Source organism: Pristis pectinata, chromosome 26, assembly GCF_009764475.1.
Source record: "Pristis pectinata isolate sPriPec2 chromosome 26, sPriPec2.1.pri, whole genome shotgun sequence".
In the NCBI taxonomy this organism is placed as follows: Eukaryota; Metazoa; Chordata; class Chondrichthyes; order Rhinopristiformes; family Pristidae; genus Pristis; species Pristis pectinata.
The window spans coordinates 26,105,204-26,120,516 of record NC_067430.1 but is presented as its reverse complement, the minus strand read 5'-3'; the positions used below and the strand labels follow the sequence as shown (position 1 = coordinate 26,120,516).

Sequence of the window (15,313 nt, the reverse complement as noted above, 5' to 3'; positions counted from 1 at the left end):
ACAAGTTGTGCTTGCTATTTTCTTTACCAAAATGCAGTTAAGTAATATGCACTGATATGTCAGAGAGAATGGTTTGTGATTACACAAGATGCTGTAGATCTGGAGCAAGAAACAAAGAAGTAAGGGCAGCACGGTAGCCTAGCGGTTAGCGCGACGCTATTACAGCGCCAGCGATCGGGGTTCAATTCCTGTCACTGTCTGTAAGGAGTTTGTACGTTCTCCCATGTCTGTGTGGGTTTCCTCTGGGTGCTCCGGTTTCCTCCCACATTGCAAAGACGTACGGGTAGGTTAATTTGGGTTTAAAATGGGTGGCCTGTTACCACGCTGTAAATAAAATTTTAAAAAAACTGCTAGAGGAACTCAGCAGGTCAGGCAGCATCTGTGGAGGGAAAGGAATAGAGTTGAGATTAAATCAATTATTACAAGAAGGGATGGGTAAAATATACGACTTCAAAACTAGATGGAGATCAGGGCTACAAGACTGGTTCTTGGAGGCTACATCACGGGACCTTTCCCTCACCATTGCTCTCCTCTCTCTATTTACCCCACACTGTTAGACAGCTTCCCCCTCTGCACCTGAAGTGCTTAACAATACATAACTTTCCTTTTCCCTAATGACCCAGTGATTTTTCCGGTGGCTACTTTATTCCAATAAAGTGCCACTTCATTTTGTCCTGGTTGGATTGCCCCCCATTAACCTCTCCACACGTGTGAGCAGTGGGAAAATCTAAAAACACTTGTATTGAGGTTAGGAAAACATCTCATTACACCTCCCCAGATATAATCACTGGATTAATTGCATTAAAGTAGACTTATTCAGCGTGTGTGGGAATTTTGTGGAGAGATGCAGAGTTAGATACTCCGGGAACTAGTCCCACTGAAAATCTTGGCATTGGTTCCTGGCTAGTAACCAATAAAATGCCAGATATCATATCTTGACAAGAGATTTTTATACTCAAAAGGATGTGAATCTTTATAATCCTCAAGCCCAAGATCACTTATTGAGTGTGTTCAACACTGAGGTGCAGATCCCAGGATTTTTGGACTGTAAGGGAATTGAGGGATATTGGGATCAGGCAGGGAAGTGGGTAGAGGATCGCCTGTGATCTTAATAAACGGCAGAGCAGGTCAGTGGCTTGCTTTTATTCTGTATGGAAACCCTGGCTTATGCAGAGTTAATTTCTGCCATTCCAGGATATATGGTAACAGCCGCTATCATTGCAGGAGGGAATTAGTTGTGGAAATGAGTGTGAAGATGGAAGACCCTTCAGGAGTATCAAACAAGAGTGGGTGGCTCACCTGGGAATCAACTGGAGCCTTAGTTGGGCAGACAGCCCTCCTCATACATCCCCAACCACCACTAAGGCAGGTCAGGGGGTATGCGTGCATACCCTCCCCCAGCCTCGGTCTGGGGACCTAAGTTTGTGGCCAAGTTCCTGGAGGTTAAAACTTTATACAGCACAGTAACAGGCCCTTCCAGCCCAACGAGCCCACGCTGCCCAATTAAACCCACGTTAACCTACTAACCTGTACGTCTTTGGAATATGGGAGGAAACCAGAGCACCCGGAGGAAACCCACGCAGACGCACAGGGAGAACGTACAAACTCCTTACAGACAGCGGAGGGAATTAAACCCTGATCACTGGCGCTGTAATAGCGTTATGCTAACCTCTACACTACCGTGCTGCACATGTCTGAAACTTGCCTAAGTTATCAGAGACTCCGGGTCAAACCCAAGGAGTCTGGAAGGGTAAGGTGCAAAAGACCTGCCAGCACACTTGGAAGAATAATGGAGACATAAGAGACCAGCAGACACTGGAATCTGGGGAAAAAACAAACTGCTGGAGGAACTCAGCGGGTCAGGCAGCATCTGTGGAGGGAAACGGACAGTCGACGTTTCAGGTTGAGATCCTTCACCTGAACTGACCAGTTTGTGGACACGTCTGACCAGCTGAAGGGTCTCGACCTGAATCTCGACTGTCCATCTCCCTCCACAGATGCTTCCTGACCCTCTGAGTCCCTCCAGCAGTTTATTTTTTATTAGAAACAAAGAAACATAGAAAAACTACAGCACAATTCAGGCCCTTCGGCCCACAAAGCTGTGCCAAACATGTCCCTATCCTAGAAATTACTAGTCTTACCCATAGCCCTCTATTTTACTCAGCTCCATGTACCTACCTAACAGTCTCTTGAAAGACCCTATCGTATCCGCCTCCACCACCGTTGCTGGCAGCCCATCCACGCACTCACCACTCTCTGAGTAAAAAACTTACCCGACATCTCCTCTTTATCTACTCCCCAGCACCTTAAACCTATGTCCTCTTGTGGCCACCATTTCAGCCCTGGGGAAAAGCCTCTGACTATCTACCCGATCAATACCTCTCATCATCTTATACACCTCTATCATGTCCCCCCTCATCCTCTGTCTCTCCAAGGAGAAAAGGCCGAGTTCCCTCAGCCTGCTTTCATAAGGCATGCTCCGCATTCCAGGCAGCATCCTTGTAAATCTCCTCTGCACCCTCTCTATGGCTTCCACATCTTTCCTGTAGTGAGGCGACCAGAACTGAGCACAATACTCCAAGTGGGGTCTGACCAGGGACCTATATAGCTGCAACAATACCTCTCAGCTCCTAAATTCGATTCCCCAATTTATGAAGGACAATACACCATATGCCTCCTTAACCACAGAGTCAACCTGCGCAGCCGCTTTGAGCGTCCTATGGACTCGGACCCCAAGATCCCTCTGATCCTCCACACTTTCAAGAGTCCTACCATTAATACTATATTCCGCCAACATATTTGACCTACCAAAATGAACCACTTCACACTTATCTGGGTTGAACTGCATCTGCCACTTCTCAGCCCAACTCTGCATCCTATCTATGTCCCTCTGTAACCTCTGACAGCCCTCCAAACTATCCACAACACCCCCAACCTTCGTGTCATCCACAAACTTACTAACCCACCCCTCCACTTCTTCATCCAGGTCGTTTATAAAAATCACAAAGAGTAAGGGTCCCAGTACAGATCCCTGAGGAACACCACTGGTCACCGATCTCCACTCAGAATACAACCCTTCAACAGCCATTCTTTGCCTTCTGTGGGCCAGTCAGTTCTGGATCCACACTGCAATGTCCCCTTGGATCCCATGTCTCCTCACCTTTTCCATAAGCCTTGCACGGGGTATCTTATCAAATGCCTTGCTGAAATCCATATACACTACATCTACTGCTCTCCCTTCATCGATGTGCTTAGTCACATACTCAAAAAAATTCAATCAGGCTCGTAAGACAGGACCTGCCCTTGACAAAGACATGCTGACTATTCCTAATCATACTATACCTCTCCAAACGTTCATAAATCCTGCCTCTCAGGATCTTCTCCATCAGCTTACCAACCACTGAGGTAAGACTCACCGGTCTATAATACCCTGGACTATCCCTACTCCCCTTCCTGAATAAGGGAACAACATCCGCAAACCTCCAATCTTCCAGAACCTCTCCCGTCTCCATCAACGACGCAAAGATCATCGTCAGAGGCTCCGCAATCTCCTCCCTCGCCTCCCACAGCAACCTGGGGTACATCTCATCCGGTTCCATGAATAATTAATTTTCACAAACTCAGGAAACATTTCACCATGTCTGTTTGTTGCTCTTGCAGCCTTCATTCAAGAAGCGTACACATTGAAACCTGCAAAACAAAAATGCACCCAATACTAAAAAGGGTTAAGTGTAATTATGGTCTGTTTCCTGTGTCGTTAGACTGTAAAACTCGGATAATACAGATTTTAAGTAGAATAAGCATCTAAGGAAGAAAACCTGTCTCCTGTTTGGCCTAGACTGTCAGCCAGAACGCTCAGGGCAAAATTGTTCAGTGTGCGGATGTGATCGGTTTAGTTTGAAACCTATCTTTTCTTTAATTCCGCGGCATTTCATTATCACAGTGAGATGCAATTTAGCGCCATGGCCATATAATTGTTTCTACAGTTGTTTGCTCCCCCCGGTTCATTCCGGGCCGTTTCTGCCATTGTAGTTTCTGCGCCACGCTAACAGGCAGTGACTTTCACCAGACACCTCATGTTTAACAAGCTGCAGAAAAGCCGGGATCTTCCCTGAGGCCAGACAAGCTCAGCAAGGGTGACTTTTTGACCTCAACCCTGCACCTTGCTGGATTAGGCTGCACCTGTTTGAAGAGAAATACTTTGTTTAGTAACAGCTTGGGGGTCAAGACGTCAGGGACCTTTTTCAGCTGTAAGAGGGACAGGCGATGGTTATGTGGCGGTCGAGTATTGAAGTAGCAAAACATTTTTTACAGAAGCAATGATCGTTCTTCCACAATGTTTAATAAAATACTCAATAAAGTAATCCCTGTAATTGGCCTTAAGATATTGTGCAATATAATAGAAAATCTGTTGATAAAGAGTCTTTAAATATAAATTTAATGCATATCTTGCTGGATTAGCATTGGTGCAGGAGTTTTAACATGTTTCTTTACCCATGGGTTCACTCAAGCTGCTGTTACTGAGCTGAGCCGTTTTTATTAAGTCTCTGCATTTGGGTAGAGACAAGAACCAGCATAACTGAGGTTTTAAATGTATTGGGAGTAGCCAGTTGCATAGAAGCTCTGCCATTTCATGTTGAATCTTCTGAAGCATTTTTTTTGTAATGTCTTCTAACTCTCCGTCTGCGAATTACTGTAATATTTTGTGTAAGGGAGGTCTGTTAGCCCTACTAAACTGAAGAAGATGCTTGTTTTTCTGCACCAGAGAAGCAACAAAGCCTGCAGGCCCTAAGAGTTCATATAACGAAGAAAAGGAGGTTGCATTTATTTATTGCATTCACTGCTGTTGGACATGCAAATGCAGCAGTCATGTGGCACAGTGAAGACCCCAGCAAATGGGTGTAAAGATAATCTGTTAATGTTGGTAGAGGGATAAATGTCACCCAGACTGGTGGGCAGCTTAATGGTGCAATGGGTTCCTGTTCATCTACTTGAGAATGGAAGCTCGGGCTTCAGTTTAACATCTCATCCACGGTCCACCTACTTTGTACTGGACTGAACTCGATTAATCCTGAAAAGGCTCAAAGGCATGATTCGGATCTTAGAATATTACCATTTGAGGCAAGCTCATTTTCAATTGATGCATCTAATCTTACAGAAAACTAATAAAATAGCCAGCAAAGATAAACACAACAATAGGAGTGGCCACAATGCCATGTCCTTCCTGGAGCACATTACAGCCTTGCACATTAAGGAGCTTTCCAGCAGAAAACAGTATTTTCCATAGCTTGGAAAGAGAAAGGTCCCATAGGGAAGACGTAGTTCAAGTAAACTAATAGTTGGGTAGTATTAAACTAATTCTCTTGTACAATGATTTACTGATGTGCAATCCTCAAGAATGTGGTTTCATTTGGTATTGTGGATTGATTTCACCGAATGTGATTGTAACATTAAAAGTTCCACGACTGTGTGTTAATTGATGATTTGCAGCTTTCCCGTTGAAAGGGAAGGTGGTGATGTGAAGAGTTCTTTAAATTGGGTGATTAAAAGCTAATGAACATTCTGGTTTTCCTCAAATAGCAGAACTGAGACCTCCATGTTATGCATCAGTTTTTCAACAAAACCATGTGCAATTTCCCACACAGATGGTACCAAACTGATTGCTCGATGGATTGACATAAACATTAAATTCAAGGTCAGATGAAGGTGATTAGATCGGGTCAGATTCTGAAGAATCAGTGACTCTGATGCTTCAATACAGCCCTGAGACAGAGGTAAAAATCATAAACATGACAGAGTTAGGGGAGAAGACCAAAAAAAAAACTTGAATGAAATGCTGAATTTTGAATAAAATTTTATAGGTGGTAATAGAGTTCAAGGCAAAGATCCAGATGTCTAAATATTCTTCTGCATTTGGTGGGAGGAAGAGAGATGTGGGGTAATTGAAGGGAGCTGGGAGTTGTAAGCAAAGTACAGAATCGCAGGAACCTAGGGGGACCTGATGGTAGCTGAGGTGTTGTCAGACTGGAGCTGTTAGAGGTTAGGTTAGAACAAAGCACTGAAAATAAACTGCAGAACGAATTTGCCAAATTCTTGACTGAAGGAGAGATACAGGAAAAGTATAAACTCAGCCCACCAGGAAAAATACATCCTGTCTGCAAAACTGAGGCAGAAAGGCTCAAAGTGTTGACGCCTTATCCACCTTGCCAAAGGGTTAAATCTGATCCTGAAAACCACTGTCCAACTGGCTTGAAAACTGGCTCACCACCATGTAACTTTAGAGTTATTTGGATAATGGAGTTTTCATTCCCAAGGAGCAATTACTTTTAATTTTATACTTTGATATTTAATACTTAGAACATTTTAAATGAGACTTGGCTCCTTGCAAAAGAACTGTGGAAAAGTGAATTTTTCCTTTAAAGGTTTCCTGCCGGTAGCATCGAGAATAGGAATCCGATATTAGAAAATAATGCAAACTGGTTGGTGTCAAGTTTTAAAGATCAGGTGATTTCCACTTTAAAAGCACATGAGAAAATAACTACCTCATCAGTGTTGCACTCACATTAACTTTGCATTTTATGCCTAGCTTATCTTTATATAGTAAAAGCAATCCTAAGTTTACCAGAGAGTTTTTTTTATTGGATTATACGACTTCAATAAGTGTTACCGTTCATTGTAAGGTTTGCTTTGAAGAATTACACTGCCACAATGGTACTTCCACCACTGACCAAGGTACTAATCTAATAGCTTGTTTTGGCAGGCAGTGTTACTTTAAAATAAGGACTGAATCAAGGAAGGAGAACAAAGGGTTAACTGCACAGTTGAGCAGCTTAAACCATTGACCTTTTCAGGGAAGGTGCCATATTAGACGACGTTGTATCTGTGTAATCACCCTGAGTGTATCAAACAAATGCAGGTGAGACATCCAGGTGTTTAGTTTCTGACAGTTTGATGGGACTGTAAACGATCTGTGTTACACTCTGCCTTTACCCGTGGGGTAACATGGGCCACTTTCATTTGAAAGCAGTTATAGTTGGGAGTCAGCAAAGGTTAACTTGTTGGAACAGCGGCAGTTAGACTGCAGGGCTGCGCACTTGTAACTGTAGCTGACGTTTTGAAAATGTGGTTAGCTATGGTCACTTTTCCTGCTGTGTCAAATATTCTGCAGACCCAGGATTGGCTTTGTGTTATCTGCAGGCAGATTGGTATTGGTTTATTATTGTCACTTGTACCGAGGTACAGTGAAAAACTTGTCTTGCATACCGATCATACAGGTCAATTCATTACACGGTGCAGTTACATTGAGTTAGTACAAAGTGCATTGACGTAGTACAGGTAAAAACAATAACAGTACAGAGTAAAGTGTCACAGCTACAGAGAAAGTGCAGTGCAATAAGGTGCAAGGTCACAACAAGGTAGATCGTGAGGTCAGAGTCCATCTCATCGTATAAGGGAACAATTCAATAGTCTTATCACAGTGGGATAGAAGCTGTCCTTAAGCCTGGTGGTACGTGCCCTCAGGCTCCTGTATCTTCTACCTGATGGAAGAGGAGAGAAGAGAGAATGACCCGGTGGGTGGGGTCTTTGATAATCAGAATGTAATTGAAACTGTATTTTATTAATAGTTCAGAATTAAAAGAAATTGGTGTCACAGAATGCCCCTTGTTATCTGAACCAAAATAAAGACTGTGCAATCTTCTAATGGATGGAACTGTCATTATTATATTCCCACAGGATGACAATTCCTAAAAGCAGAATGGGAACAGAGGGGGCTTGATGAGATTATTGAGTAGGCAATGCAGAGAAAAGCGGATAGATGGGACCTTTTCTTTTGACAAGGAGGTCAATAACCTGGCGTAGGTTTAGAGTATTTGTGACAAGGATTAGAGGACAGTTGAGAAATATTTTTTCACCAGAGGGTGTCAGGGATCGGGAACACTCTGCCTGAAAGGACACTCGAGACAGGATACCACGTGACATTTAAGATGTACCTGGATGAGCACTTGAAAAGTTGTAAACTAGACGGCTGTGCGCCGGGAGTTGAGAAGCAGAATTAGTATAAGTCGATATACGGAAGTTTGAATGGCCTTGTTCTCAGAGTCATTCTCAGGGGAACGTTTGATGTCTCTGAGCCTGTACTCAATGGAGCTTAAAAGGATCTCATTGAAATCTACCGAATACTGAAAGGCCTGGATAGAGTGGACATGGCGAGGATGTTTCCGTAAGTAGGAGGGTCTAGGACCTGAGGGCACAGTCTCAGGATAGAAGGACGCTCATTTAGAACAGAAATGAGGAAGAATTTCTTCAGCCAGAGGGTGTTGAATCTGTGGAATTCATTGCCACAGACAGCTGTGGAGGCCAAGTCATTGGGTGTATTTAAAGCGGAGGTTGACAGGTTCTTGATTAGTAAGGGTGTCAAAGGTTACAGGGAAGGAAGCAGCAGAATAGGGTGGAGAGCGAAAAATAAATCAGCCATGATTGAATGGTAGAGCAGACTCTGGGCTGAACGGCCTAATTCTGTTCCTATATCTTATGGTCTTATGTCCCTTTAAAACTGAGATGAGGAGGAATCTCTCCAGCCAGAGGGTGGTGAATCTGTGGAATTTGTTGTCACAGAGGGCTGTGGAGGCCAAGTCATTGTGTGTATTTAAGGCAGAGATTGATAGGTTCTGGATTGGTGAGGGGGTTAAGGGTTACAGGGAGAAGGTGGGAGGGGGAAAATAATCAGCCATGATTGAATGGCAGAGCAGACTTGATGGGCTGAATGGCCTGATTCTGCTCCTGTATCTCATGGTCTTATACAGAGACTCAGCACAGAAACAGGGCTTTTGGCCCAAGTCCACACCAACCATCAACCACTCATTTACACTAATCCTACATTAATTGCATATTTTATTCCCAAATTCTCACCAACTCCCCCCAGATTCTACCAATCGTCTATGGGCAATTTACAGAGGCCAATTAACTTACCAACCTGTTTGTCTTTGCGATGTAAATTTCTATAATTCAATCATTTAAATACCCTAAAAACTGCAGGATCCTTAAATCAAAAGAGTTATTTCAGATGAAGCCATACATTTTAAATAACATGAAGAAAGAAACGTATGAATAGGAACAGCACACAGGAGCTGGAGGAACTCCAGGTCAGGCAGCATCTCTGAAGGGAAATGAAGAGACAATGGGTGATGAGACCAGAGCTTGGCAGGTGATGGGTGGATCCAGGTGAGGGATCCTATAAATGGGCACGTGTTACATCCTGATTATTAATCAGGTCGAACTCCACTCTTGCATCAACTCGGGTAGCAGATATAAATAATCAATTTAAGGGCAGCATTGGTGCATCCAGCAGTGAGTTCGAGACCAGCATAGGACTAACAATGTCAATTTACTTAAAAGTCTGTTGAAAGTGTAGAGGAAGCACACATTTTACAGTAAACTCTCCCAATAAAAGTAGGTGATTTCTCTAGAAAATGCAGTGAATGGAGGATAGTTATCATTCAACTATTTATCTAAATTTAATCTCAGTTGTCAGATCAGATCTTTATTAGTTACATGTACATCGAAACACACAGTGAAATGCATCTTTTGCGTAGAGTGTTCTGGGGGCAGCCCACAAGTGTCGCCACACTTCCGGCGCCGACATAGCATGCCCACAACTTCCTAACCCGTATGTCTTTGGAATGTGGGACAAAACCGGAGCTCCCGGAGGAAACCCGTGCAGACACACAGGGAGAACGTACAAACTCCTTGCAGACAGCGACGGGAATTGAACCCGGGTCGCTGGCGCTGTAATAGCGTTACGCTAACCACTACACTGCCGTGCCTGTCTAGTAGTAGTACAGTCAGCAGCTTGACTGACAAGGAAATAGCCCAGTCATCTCTACTCTGGCTGGGAATAGCATTATTATTGTGTAAATAAAGGTAGATTAATTGGCTGACAAGTATATTTTTTATAGTGTTGAATCATCTTTTTTAGTTAGTAATTTTCCTTATCCATAAACTCTATTTGTGAATCTTGTTCTTTGCTCTTTAGTTTATTTATATGTATATTCTTTCTTGTTGCCTGATCCCTAACCAAGGACTTTGCGGAAATATCCTGTGGAAGAGTCTTCTGGGATTAAGCCTGACTGCAAACGTGGTCTTCGCATCAGTCTACATCTATCAAGGCCTATACTGATCAGAAAACAACTCAAGCACACATTCTGAAGAGAGTTAATCCAATCAGCTGCTCCTTGACAGAACTCCGCACTGCAGATGACCTTAAGGACTTTACGTCGTGAGTCAAGCATCTCATCGCCCTTATTGAAGATTAATGGGTGTAGGCAGGTTAGGAGGAGGAGGTGGGGTGGATGTCAGGCTGTTAGCCTCTCCATGGTGATTGGAATCTGCCATCAGTTCCTGCACCCCTTTAATTTCTGCAAAATGTTGACTGATGCTCATTGTGCGGACAACAGAAGGTATTAATGTGGCGTACAACTGCATCGGGTCAAGATAAAGAAATTGCAACTGCCTATTTGTGACATGATTAAGTTGATCTTTTTATTATGTATGTATTTTAAGGCTGCTGCAGCCAGGTTTTGCTTAAAGGTTCATACCTGAGGACATTTTTTCAATCAGTGTACCTATATTTTGTTGCTTTGTTGTTCATACCTTGGTAAGCAAAATGGACTCAACATCAAAGCATTGTTCAATATTTACTAATCAGGGAAGAGATGATGTGTGGTGGTAGCATTGGGTAGAATTTAGGGTAATCTAACATGTCTAGATTGTGTCTATTAATGGACTTTCCCAGCTATTTATATGGATTTGAATCAGTTTAACACTTTGTGGGCTATTGGGCAAAGGGCCTCAATGGAAAAAATGTTGTGTAAAAATGTTGATGGAAAGTTTGGAAAAGCTCTTTTCAACTTTGACTACTTGCTTTCTTCATCAGAAGGGGAAAGTTCAGCACATCACTCAAGTTTACAGCCTTCGACTTACTCTTCAAGTGGTAAAGGCTTGAATAATTCCACCAATGGGTAATTTGGTAGGAATTCGGAAAAAGCAGCAGAAGTTTCTAAAGAGACACATTTTGCTTATTAGAAGATTTCTTCTTCAGTTTACTCTTGGCAAGTGTTGATCAATCCACTTTATTGGTTATTAACTCTTCAAAAGTGGAAGCTTCAAGTAGAGTAATGAACTTCATTTGGAGAAAAATTTGGAACTGCACCGGCAAGGATTAAAGTTGTATTCCATTATGCACATACTTTCATGAAACAAAACGACCTCCTACAGCTCAACTTAACTGCCAAGTCAAATCAACCACAGCAAATGACGTTCTCTGCAACCAAACTAATGGGTTCCAAGGGATCCTTCTTCATTTCTCTTCAATCAATTGGCTTTATATAGTGGAACATTTGAAATTGAAGGCAAATGTAAAACAATTTCTGAAGGGGAAAGGACTGGAGGCTGAGTGTGTAGCTATCATCTGAAACATTGCTTTGGCTTCCAGATCTCACACTTTGCCTTTGTTGTCTGCTGTAGGTAAGGGAATGCTTCTGAAGGATATTGAAATGTAGGCTGGTTGATTGGTACAATTGTTTTTAAAAAAAATGTTCATAGGCTGTAAAGTTATCAGTTAATAGAAATGAATCTTCTATCTCAAAGCAGATATAAAGTCAGTATTGGTGAGTAAGGCTAATTAGTCCAGTTTGCTGCTGGTCTTTGAAGGAGTTTGAATCTAGAAAGCAACTTTACAATATTCATTGGTATCCCTTCAGCTGGAGTAGACATACCTTGTTTTTGTTGAGGAGACTGTTCAAGGCCAATGATCAGAGAAATGAACTGTCTACATGGTCCAGAATGGATACACAGTTTGCAAACTATTGATTTGTGTGAGTAAGTGATGGATAGCATACAGCTGTGAGGTTATCTATATGTTCTCTTCAGGCTTGAGGATGATCTGTGTCCACTATTATGAGGTGTGGAAGATGCATGTGTGTGAATCCTTTAACGTGGGGTGGTCGTTGTAAGCCAGCTACCTCATGGTCCTGACTGCTGAGGTCTTGGTTCAATGGCAAGGATGTCCAAGATGATTGGAGACCATGTTCTCCTGCACTGACCTTATCAAGTCGAGGAGCGCACACAATCACTGACTAATACTCTAACCACATCCAGGTGCAGGAGATCAAATGGCGAAGGAGGAGGGGTAGGGATTAGTGGGAGAGAGGTGTGTCTGGTTGGACGGTGAGGAGAAGGGAAGGTGGAGGTATTGGGAAAAGGGTGAAGGGGAGTGAGCAAGGGTTTGGAGAGGAAAAGGGGGGTGAGAGAAGATGGGACATAGAGGAAGGTTGGTTGGGGAGGTGGGGGGCGGTTTAAAGAAGAGAGCATGTGTTTGTGTCCACCCATGTGTGTGGTTAGATAGTGAGTAAGCAGTTGAGTCTGCGTTTCTGGATAAAACTTTAGTTATAAACATACAGAAAGGTGACAATTCCAAGGGGGAAAATCTTTAGAAAAAAGAATATTTTCTGACACAGATTTTCTGACCTTATCCGCTTGTGTTGGCCGCCAACAGTTGTGTTGGTATACCAGCAACTTATAGATCAACAACACTATTCTAGTTCCCTAATCTGATTCACTGGTTAATTCTGCCTCTGCAAGTCCTCATTTATTTGCCTTCAGTTTACTTGTCCCACAAGGCAACAGGTTAGTGGAGGACCAGTGTCCACAAGAAGTATTGAAACTTGCCACCAAAGTCCAATATCTGTTCAAAGCAACAGGCCTAACTTAAAGGCTGCTTCCTATCAACACTTTGGCTCCAACCTATGCCATCAAGCATTGTACGCATGGACAATCTGTGCACCATTACTCCCATCTATGACAGGTGCTATTTTTGGAGAAGGTGCTGGAACACAGTCCACAAAAACACTTGGGGTTTTTATTGGTAAATGAAGCACTGCCCTCAGTATGGCTGAGCACTGAATTCTGAAATTGAATCAGTATTATGTACTTGTATTAATGGACCAAATTGCTGTACAGATTATATTTGTAATTTGAGTGATAGAGCCTAGTTTTGAGGTTGAAATGAAAATGAATCTATTATTTTCCAATTGGATAAGACTTCAAGTCATTGAAACAATACTCCCTATCTCAAACAACTGCCAGAAGCAGCAGCAAGGAACGGTGCAGTCCACACCCTGGTGTCTCCTGTGAGGTTTGCGTTGTGAATGAAATTCGGATCACTTCAGGCTGTGTCCTGGTGTAAACAACTCTCTCCTGTCCTGTCATATTCACGCTGCCACTCTTCCGTTAACTTGCCCACTGGTTCCTTACAGGTGATGCTTCACAAATGCAAATGTCATGTCTCAGATAGTGTCCTGGCTTCACCCACTTGGCTGCTTGTAACATTAATTTATCTTTGCTAACCTTTTCTCAAGTCATAGTTTCCTATCACAACTCCCACACAAAACACGGGGCGTGTTTTGTTGCTGTTCATTGTTAGTAACATATGGGGTAAGACTGAGCACCAGAAGACTCGCAGGTCAAAACTGGATTTGGGAAACCCTGATGAGAGTAATGAACGACATACCAGTCACTCCAAAGCAAGACGGTCACACGTGAAGAACCAGTTGGTCAAATGCAGTATTTCTACAGTGTTATTTTCACCATAAGTGGATCTGACTCACTGGTAACCACACGGAAGGAGAAGGTTCAGCATCACCAGGACCGTCTGCAATGGGTGTACACTTCACAAAAAGAAGTGGATTCTCGTTGGGTTGACTGTGGGCTATTTGCATTGTGAACCTTCCATCACTATCAGGATACATTACCTACCTGAACCCAAAAACCACAATTGAAACTTGGAAACAACCGCACGTGGGTCAGACCAGACAAGCACAGGGTGATCACCTCAGTGTGGTTATCACCATCTGCCATACAAGTTCACGGGGATATATTTTACAGTACCAGCAATTATTTTCACTGGGAATGTTTGCAAAATGACAAGAACAACTTGAGAAATGGGAACAGAGATACTGCCACAAACCAAACATTGAGAGCAACTCGGTCTGCAGTTGCCACTTGGTTCTGTTAGAACTGAGTCATTGGATCTGTGCAGACTATCCCGTGGCTGTACTTGAGCCAACCACCCCTTTCCTCTGTCTTTTCTCTAATTTTATATTTTCCTTTGGAAAGAAGTGGATAAATGTTTGATTATAGATTCTGGTTTTACCTCTTTTTCTCAGAGCAGTCTTTATTCATACAAACCTAATGTGCACCGACAAGCAATGATTTCTCAAGGTCTTCCCTGAGGCGGCTTTGGAAGTTGTGCCCTGTTGGTAAGAATATGCTTAACTGTGAAATAGACTTTCTTAATTTATGTTATGAAAAGCTCTGATTTTGAACAACACTATTGATATCATCTCCACCTTTGCTCTAGTGAAAGGAGCCTCCACTTTCAATGGTCTCTCGATATAGTTAAGGCTCCATATGGCCACTTCCATTGACATCCAACCTAATGAGAACTGCACAGGTAACCTTAATGTGAAGCTGCAGGTTAAGAGCAAGGTGCTCAGTGGAAGGCCAGCCAATAAACCAGAAAATCATCAGTGGTTGAAAACTATCTAATGGAGGGAAACCCACGGGGTGAAAGTTCTGATGGAAGGGTTACAGAAGCTGGGACGGAAAGGTATCGGAAGCTTCAGATCAGAATCTGGTTGGCTTGAAGCAACCTTTGAGCTTGATGTTGGGTAAAGAGCAAGGTGGAGCCATCAATGTCTCGACAGTGACAGGTGCACAAGGTTTACTCGGGGGTGACTGGGGGCATCACTTCGAGCAATTGGAGCCTGCTGCATGGTAAAGTACTTCTTTGGCTATAAAGTGCTTTGGGATGTCATTAAAAGGACTTTATAAATACAAGGTTGTCTGTCTGCTCTTCCTTCCTGAGGATGGTTTTTACTGCTGAAGGCAGTCAGATGTGTTTGGGTCTGAAACCACTCAGGGATTACACAGTGGACCTGGATTTTGCCTTGATCTACCTTTGAACTATTCACAATCCGCATCACAAAAATAGTCTTGGAAACCACAAAAGATTGCTTTCTTTTAGGATTCAGTTGTTAGCACCCAACTGCAAGCATGGTGGTGTTGCTGAAGTTATAGATTCAAGTCCCTGTCCCAGTTGACACCACAGACTGCAGAGGCTGGAATCTAAAACAACAGACAATCTGCTGGAAGAACTCAGTTGAGCAGCATCTGTGGTAGGGGGTGGGGGGAAAGAAGTTGTCAACACTTTGGGTCAAAGCCCTGCATCGGGGCTAAGAGTGAAGAGGGGCGATGG

At 43.1% G+C, this 15,313-nt stretch overlaps 1 protein-coding gene across 1 annotated transcript in view; it reads left to right on the top strand.

Moving 5' to 3' along the window:
• tmem201 (transmembrane protein 201) overlaps positions 1 to 13,096 on the top strand; it is a 144,900-nt gene extending 131,804 nt beyond the window's left edge. The window contains exon 11 of the mRNA XM_052039419.1: positions 10,080 to 13,096. Coding sequence (XP_051895379.1) covers positions 10,080 to 10,177 — 98 coding nt within the window. The 3' untranslated portion in view covers positions 10,178 to 13,096. The remainder of the gene's footprint in view (positions 1 to 10,079) is intronic.
• Positions 13,097 to 15,313: the final 2,217 nt, after the last annotated feature.